General features: G+C 41.8%; 1 protein-coding gene across 1 annotated transcript in view; it reads right to left on the bottom strand.

The window, feature by feature from the left end:
* Positions 1-325: 325 nt before the first annotated feature.
* pola1 (polymerase (DNA directed), alpha 1) overlaps positions 326-9,424 on the bottom strand; it is a 150,150-nt gene continuing 141,051 nt past the window's right edge. The window contains exon 37 of the mRNA XM_062021121.1: positions 326-1,104. Coding sequence (XP_061877105.1) covers positions 968-1,104 — 137 coding nt within the window. The 3' untranslated portion in view covers positions 326-967. The remainder of the gene's footprint in view (positions 1,105-9,424) is intronic.

Genomic DNA, 9,424 nt, shown 5'->3' with positions numbered 1-9,424 from the left:
CAAACGTCATCATACATAGACGTTTTCAACTGGAAGTTCCCCGGGAAATTTAAAATTGCACTTTATAAGTTAACCCAGCCGTATTGGCATGTGTTGCAATGTTAAGATTTCATCATTGATATATAAACTATCAGACTGCGTGGTCGGTAGTAGTGGGTTTCAGTAGGCCTTTAATCAAATATAATGTGTTGACAAAGACACTATGTTTGTAAAGGCAGATTTTTTGTGTGTAGGTGCACTTAATTTTGACATTTCAGGGTAATTATTGAGGCTACAGCAACGCCGCTCACGACAAATAATATTAATGCAGCATTTATTTCTCTTTTTATTGTTCAAGTATCAAAACAGTAATACAAGTGACTCTAATTACAAAAGGATCGTTTGCTAAACCGGCGTATACACAGAAAATGACATGCATTAAAACACAAGAGAATGTGAGCGGGGCGGGGAGAGAAGGGACAAAAGCAGTTAAACAGAAGGCGGTGCAGGAGAACATTTTCTATTCGATACCGAGACAAAAGAGTGAGGGTGAGGAAGCACGTGTGGCCTTTCCTCTCCCAAGTCAACTTCTGCATCCTTTATCAGGCTTTTTCGTGACACACGCACACAGGATGAATGGGGGTAATCAGAACAAGTGTCCGATGGCTTCAGGGATCCAGTGGTCCGAGTGGGCTAGGTCGCTATCATTAGCTAATTAGCGCCTTTTGGACTATACTGAGCTGCTCTGGAGATAAGTCATTTTTTCTGTGCACACACACACACACACACACACACAGAAGCGCGCACACAAGAGATGGTCATTTAGGTGTGATTACTCCCATGATGGAGGGTCAATTGACTGGTGCGTATGTGAGGTGCATGACGGATGGAGAGGGTGTGATTGATTGGGGTTTAGAATGTGTACCTGAACCATTAGATGCACAGATGAGACATAATCCTACAATACTAAAGGTGGTAATTGATTTTTTTACTTGAGGGAAGAGAAGGATTGGAAGAGTTTAGCCAGGTTAATTTCGGCGTAGCCGCTGGCGGCGAGCACTTTATCAGGCACTTCCTTCAGCTTCCTGTACACCTCCTTTTCTTTGTTCCACCAGCCAGTACGAGCTACAATAGAAATGAAGAGGAAAATGGTATTATTCTCAGCAAAAAAAAAACAAAAAAAACATGCACTCATCAGGTGAATCTTACACATTTGCTCCTGGAACTATAACTGGAGATATTATGCTAGCCGCCTTTCATGCTATCACTTTGAAGGCTGGGATGGTGATGACAGAATTGGACCGACTTGTCGATGACGGCGCAAATGATACAGGAACATGAGATCGATGGAAAAGTACAGCGAGAGCGGTTGAGTCAATATTTGGTGTTATCCCCTCTGGTGGCCTTGCTGGGCGACACCTAAAACCATTTGAGGCAGGCGGGTCGGCGCTGCCGAATCTTTGCCACGTTGCGGCGAGTGTCTATTGTGCATCAAGTGTCATAAAAACCAAGTAATAACACACTAGCGCCGCCTAAGAAAAATAATGACGGCCGCTGAAGAGAACGTCCAATTGAAAACGCGTTGTTTGGTGCGAAGTTCACCTGATGACAGCGTTCTCATCAGCATGTCAAAAATCACATAATTAATCAAAAAACATTCCTTTTATTCATATAGCCCTTAATCACAAATGTCTCAGCCCTTACACAAACCAGAGTCTCTGGAAGTTTCAACAAGGCAAATTTAAGACGTTTTAAAACTTTACGACCATAAAGAATATAATAATAATATGATATAGTATAATAACCCATTGGATTGTTTTTTTTTCTTGTCCTGATGTTGGATGTTGTTGTGGTTTGTGCAGCCCTTTGAGGCATTTGTGATTAAAGGCTATATAAATAAACTTTGATTGATTTCACATCGTCAGCTGAGAGGCATTATTTATGATCTAGAATAAACGTTACAGAGCACAGAGGCGAGAAAGCAGCTCACTAGCCGATGATGTCAACAACGCCACACAAGCTCGTTAGCTCCCTGTGATCACGGAGCCGTGTTAAATAGTTTGTCTGCGTTAGCGCTTATTATAACAAAATCACTAACAGCTGGTTAATATTCAAGTCACACAATGTAAGTGGAGTATTGTTGGCAGTTTATGGATGGCTACTTAAAGGGCTTTACAGTAGAAAAGAGGACCTCCCATTGGCTCTATTGTAAGCACACTATTGCTCGCATTTATTTACGAGTTAGAATGCATTAAAAACATATATATCTGAATTATTTTCTTACATAATGTTTGTGAACAATAGGTAACATTCTTAAAAAGTGAAGATCCCCTTTATTAGCCTGGGCTGATAAGTACAATTGATTGAAGGATAAATGAAAATTAATTTGATACTTTTGTCGCCATTGACAAATTGACATGTTTGTGTTTGTTTTTTTTGTCTTTAAAATTTCAAACAGGGTATACAAGGTTTCACTGTGTGCATTACTTTCAGAACCCGAGTGCGTTCATTCAGTGGCAGAGTCAAATGCAGGGATGTGAGCACACTTTGAAAAGAAAAAGAAAAGGAAAACTGACAAAAAAAAAGAGAAACATTTCTCTCAGCACAAAGTGCTGCCACGCCAGCCCCGTAAGAAGAGTTTAAAAATCAAAACTACATTACCTTCAATTGGGCGCATTTCTACATTATATTTCAATATGTGAATTATTCTAATCTACCAACCTCTTTTGGCTGTCTTTTTGATACTTACATGTCACAGATTTTTTAGTAGATAATTTACTAACATTATTATAATTGAAAATGTAGTTTAAAATTCTAAAATATGCATGCAAAAACTTTTCCCATTTGGCAACTCTATTCTATAGCCACGCTGCGTTGGGTAATATACTACTGGTGCCGTGACCGCTGTTTACCCTTGTCACGTCAAAAATATACCTTCTTGCTGGCAACTAATAAATGCTCTAGAACAGGGGTCCCCAAACTTTTTGACTCCGGGGCCGCATTGGGTTAAAAAAAATTTGGCCAGGGGCCGGGCTGTGTATATATATATCTATCTTTATATATATCTATCTTTATATATATATATATATATATATATATATATATATATATATATATATATATATATATATATATATATATATATATATTTATATTTATAAAGATATATATATATATATATATATATGTATATATATATATATATATTTATATTTATAAAGATATATATATATATACATACATACATATATATATATATATATATATATATATATATATATATATATATATATATATATATATATATATATATATATATACACATATATATATATATATATATATATATATGTATGTATGTATACAGTATATATATATATGTGTGTGTATGTATTTATATATATATATATATGTATATATACATTGTCTTTATAATCCGTTTTGTCATTTAACATCAATTAACAGTCACGTTATAGATGGGAAAATTCATTTTTAGACAGTATGATTGGCCTGAGCGGCTAGGAGACACAGAGAGTAACAAGCGGTAGACAATGGATTAGAAAGGAAAGATTAAAAAAACAATTTAATTTTTTTTTTTTTTTTTGTCCTGTCCAGCTTCTTAGGCAAATCATATAGTAGATGTAGATGCCCATATCGGCTGTTCAGATTTACTTTACAAAAGAGAAGTGTAGGATACTTCTCTTGTTGCCTTATTTGTATTTGACTTTATTAAATGTATTTATATTATCACTTGGTGCAGCCGGGCCGGAGCAGGAGGGGATAGAAAGAGAGAAAAAGGAAGACAGAGGGGGGAATTGTGGGGACAAGAGGGGGATTAGACAGAGAGACAAAAACAACAGCAGCAAACACAACAACAACAACAACAATAGAGCAACATCAGCAAATACAACATGTACAAATATGGTGGTAAAAGTAATAGCAAATAAGCAGTTAGCGAAAATAAAAAATAATACAGAAATGACAATGAGCATTATTACACTAAAAATGGAGCAATATGAATACCTATAGAAATAGTGCTATTGATAATGAACAATACCAAAACTTTACCTTTATTATCAACAATACAGATACGTAATGATAACTTGAGATACGAAAGAATGCAGAAAAATGGAGGGGAAGAAAGAGAAGCAACCTACATTAACCTTGTAGATTGTTATAGTAACAATAGGTTAAGCTTTGTCAGTGTGCCATGTGTTATACCCAGTTTACCCTAGGGCAGGGGTCGGCAACCCAAAATGTTGAAAGAGCCATATTGGACCAAAAATACAAAAACAAATCTGTCTGGAGCCGCAAAAAATTAAAAGCCATATTACATGTGTCATGAGATATACATTTAATTAAGAGGACTTAAAGGAAACTAAATGAGCTCAAATATAGCTACAAATGAGGCATAATGATGCAATATGTACATATCGCTAGCCTAAATAGCATGTTAGCATGGATTAGCTTGCAGTCATGCAGTGACCAAATATGTCAGATTAGCACTCCACACAAGTCAATAACACCAACAAAACTCACCTTTGTGCACTCACGCACAACGTTAAAAGTGTGGTGGACAAAATGAGACGGAAAAAGGAGTGGCATAAAACACGTCCTAGAAAGTCGGAGAAAGCTATACATGTAAACAAACTATACGGTGAGTTCAAGGACCGCCAAAATTAGTAGGACAAAACGGCGCTCGCCAAATACTCGAATCGGTGAAGCATATTTAATATAAACAGTGTGATTTATAACAATTAGGGAGGTTTGTGTCATGTTTGTCCTCCTACACAAACCATACTAAAACAAAAAAATAGATTTTTTTCCCCTCATCTTTTTCCATTCTTCATACATTTTTGAAAAATCTCCAGAGAGCCACTAGGGCGGCGCTAAAGAGCCGCATGCGGCTCTAGAGCCGCGGGTTGCCGACCCCCGCCCTAGGGCAACAACATTAATATATGTTTGATGAAACGTGATTATGTGCATGAGTGTATGTGTGCATATGTACTTGTATATGTACAGTATGTGTATATGTGTGTTTGTACAGTGAATGTATATGTACAGTATGTGTATATGTGTGTTTGTACAGTGAATGTATATGTACAGAATGTGTATATGTGTGTTTGTACAGTGAATGTATATGTACAGTATGTGTATGTGTGTTTGTACAGTGAATGTATATGTACAGTATGTGTATACAGTATGTGTGTTTGTACAGTGAATGTATATGTACAGTATGTGTATGTTTGTACAATGAATGTGCGTGTGGATGTACGAACTTTGAGTGTGTAAATATGTACTGTATTTGTATATGTATGTGGGAGCGTAGATACCTATGTATGTGTGTATGTATGTATGTGAGTATATGTGAATTTGTATGTACAATACATTTGACTCCCAGTGTGTGCGGGAGCCAGAGTACGGCCCCAGCCTCCCCGAGAGCCCAACCCACAAACAGTAGGTGTGGTGCCCAGGGAACCAGGGACCACCGCCCCCACGCAGCCAAGCCGGACAACGACAGGAACCCCAGAGCCCGGCCCATCGCGCCGCCCACAAGGGCCAGCAGCAGGCCGCAGACAGACGCAACCGGCAGAGGACAAGGCACGAGAAAAGCAGGGGACAGCCAGACACCAAGCCAGCGAGAGACCACACCCCACACGGGCAGAAAGGCGGGACGCCCCGCCTGAGGGGCCCGGAGACCCCCCGCAATCGGACGGGAAGACCGCCCCCGACCCACCGGCAACAGGGCCCCCATGAGCCCACCCCCCACCCCCGGAGAGCGCAGCGAGGCCAGCCCCTGGCCAGCCCACCCAAGTCGGCCGCCACAGGACCACCCAGCACGGGGCCACGGGAACCACCCACCCCACTCACAAGGACCCCAACGATGGAGATGGAACAACCTGCAAACGCCCTGCCGAGTCCCCCCCTGAGGTAGAGGGGGAAAAAAATAATAATATTAATAACATATATTAAAAAATAAAAATAAATAAATAATTAAATATATATATTTTTAAAAATAATTAAAACAAGATCACAGACATGCTGAAACACAAGGTCACTACCCCAACAACTGGCCGACTCGCAGCACCTCGGAATACCCTGCAGCACCAAGCTACCACAGTGGACGCAGGGACTAGACCCAGCAGGCCCCAACCAAGACGGGCACCCGGAAGAAATGGACGGTGGGACCCAGGAGCCCCAGACACACAGTCCGGATGCAGTAGCCTGAGGCGCCGACCCCCACCTGACAGGCAGGCCCAGAACGTACCCCCAGAAATTTACATACATATCTATATACATACACACACATATATACATATACATACACATATATATACATACATACATACACACACATATACATACATATACACAGTTTGTCAGCCCTGACAACCACCACGCGTGCGCGCTGCCACCAGTCACAACATCAGCCACCCCCCTGCACCAGACCCAGCAGCCACAGGCGCCCACACCACAAACAAACGGCAGCAGAAACAGCAGCCGCAATACCCTCTGACAGCCAGCACCACCCAATCAAATCAAAGCGATCAAAAAAAAACTGCGACCGGCAACCGAACGCCAACAGAATCACGGAGACCAGCCAGCGCCAGCCCGCCAGCCAGCCCAAACGCCAACACGCAAACAAGAGACACCAACACCCCCCCCCCCCCAACCCACCAAAAGACCCCACCACCCCAACCCAAACCTTCACAATCACACCACCGCCTAAACAACCGAGACACAGCATACAGACCAGACATGGGCGCCGCGCCGCCACCACATCAACAACAGAGACCCCACAGCACAAGGTCGGGCCACACGGGCACGGACCCCACCCAACAGGAAGCGAGACCCGCGCGACGTCACACACAAATAAATAATAAGATTAAACAAAAATAATAATACATAAAAAAATAAATACAATTTAAAATTAAATTAAAAATTAAAAATAATAATAATAAATGAATAAAAGCCTGGCAGGCCACCAGACCGTAGTCCCCGCAATCTGCGCAGGCCGACGAGGCAATGAGGGGTGCGCCGAACCCCAACCCCCCCACATGCATGTGTACAAGGCCCCCCAGAGTGTCTACTGTGTAGTTAAAATTAGGAGGTCAGCCATTACAGCCGACCTCCAGTCCCTATTGATGTGTGTACTGTAGCGTCAGTGAGATATGTATGCTTATGGAAACTAATAATGCGATTAAAATTGGGGGACATCAATTTTTTTTTTTACTTGGGACTTCCCGTGGGCCGGATTTTGGATGCTGGGGGGCCGGATCCAGCCCGCGGGCCGTAGTTTGGGGACCCCTGCTCTAGAACATGGGTCCCCAAACTTTTTGACTCAGAGGCCACATTGGGTTAAAACAATTTGGCCGGGGGCCAGGCTGTTTACTGTATATATATATACAGTATATATATATTCCTCGCACACTAATTGACTGAAAGAGTGTACACTTGATGTCATGTTATAGATGGAAAAATGCACTTTTAGACAATATGAATTGCCTTAACGGTTAGTAGACACCGAGAGTAAAAGGTGGTAGAAAATGGATTAGAAAGGTCATATTTAAAAAAAGAAAAAGAAAAAGAAAAAGGAAAACTTTTTTTTTTTTTTAACTTGGGACTTCCCGCGGGCCGGATTTTAGACGCTGGTGGGCCGAATCCAGCCCGCGGGCCGTTGTTAGGGGACCCCTGCTCTAGAACTACAACTGGTTCGAAACTAACAGTGTTCGGATTATAATCGACCAAAAATGATTAGCAGCAAAGTAGACAGCTGTCAACATTGTGGCTTGGAAAGCGAACGCAAGCGACGACAAGTAAGCTAGCTAGATGATGTTAACTACCGAGCTTGTTTTGGCGCCCCTGCTCGTCTCTCTATCCTGCAATGTTGTGCGGCGTTTGGGCAAACGAAGCAGCGAGTCTCTGCAGCTAAGGGCGAGGGTTCAACAAAATTTGTTTACATTCTATTTTTTTGTAATATTTCATTTTAAAAAATTCACATGCCTACAAATGAACAGAGTAAGTCCTCATCAGTCATCCACAATATTTGTTTACCTGAGTGGAGGCGGGACTGCTATCGACAGAGGCTCGCTAGTCACGGCTGGCAAAAAAGTGGCATAAGGGAAATTGGAGTTGAATTTGCACTTACCCATCTCATGCAAGTAATTCGGCGTTGCTGTAGGCTTCCGTTAAAGGCCTACTGAAAGGAATTTTTTTTATTTAAACAGGGATAGCAGATCCATTCTATGTGTCATACTTGATCATTTCGCGATATTGCCATATTTTTGCTGAAAGGATTTAGTATAGAACGACGATAAAGTTTGCAACTTTTGGTCTCTGATAAAAAAAAAGCCTTGCCCCTACCGGAAGTAGCGTGACGTCACCAGAGGAAGGGCTGCTCACATTTCCCCATTGTTTATACCAGCAGCGAGAGCGATTCGGACCGAGAAAGCGACGATTACCCCATTAATTTGAGTGAGGATGAAAGATTCGTGGATGAGGAACGTGAAAGTGAAGGACTAGCGTGCAGTGCAGGACGTATCTTTTTTCGCTCTGACCGTAACTTAGGTACAAGGGTTCATTGGATTCCACACTCTCTCCTTTTTCTATTGTGGATCACGGATTTGTATTTCAAACCACCTCGGATACTATATCCTCTTGAAAATGAGAGTCGAGAACGCGAAATGGACATTCACAGAGACTTTTATCTCCACGACAATACATCGGTGAAGCACTTTAGCTACTGAGCTAAAATGATAGCATCGGGCTTAACTGCATATAGAAACAAAACAAATACGCCCCTGACTGTAAGGATAGACAGAAGATCAACAATACTACCAAACTCTGGACATGTAACTACGCGGTTAATGCTTTCCAGCTTGGCGAAGCTTAGCAATGCTGTTGTTAACGACGCCATTGAAGCTAACTTAGCTACGGAACCTTAACAGAGCTATGCTAAAAACATTAGCTCTGCACCTACGCCAGCTCTCATCTGCTCATCACGACCCATGCTCACCTGCGTTCCAGCGATCGACGGTACGACGAAGGACTTCACCCGATCACCGATGCGGTCGGCGGCCCGCAGACGGAGGAAGTCAAGGTGAGGTCGTTCAGCTAGCGCGTCTGCTATCCTCAAAGTCCTCCTGGTTGTGTTGCTGTAGTCCGCCGCTAATACACCGATCCCACCTACAACTTTCTTCTTTGCAGTCTCCATTGTTCATTAAACAAATTGCAAAAGATTCACCAACACAGATGTCCAGAATACTGTGGAATTTTGAGATGAAAACAGAGCTTTTTGTATTGGATTCAATGGGGTCCGAATACTTCCGCTTCAACAGTTGACGTCACGCGCAAACGCCATCATATCGAAACGTTTTCAGCCGGAAGTTTGCCGGGAAATTTAAAATTGCATTTTTTAAGTTAACCCGGCCGTATTGGCATGTGT

Source organism: Entelurus aequoreus, linkage group LG15 (assembly GCF_033978785.1).
Source record: "Entelurus aequoreus isolate RoL-2023_Sb linkage group LG15, RoL_Eaeq_v1.1, whole genome shotgun sequence".
Classification (NCBI taxonomy): Eukaryota; Metazoa; Chordata; class Actinopteri; order Syngnathiformes; family Syngnathidae; genus Entelurus; species Entelurus aequoreus.
This window is presented reverse-complemented; position numbering and strand designations above follow the sequence as displayed.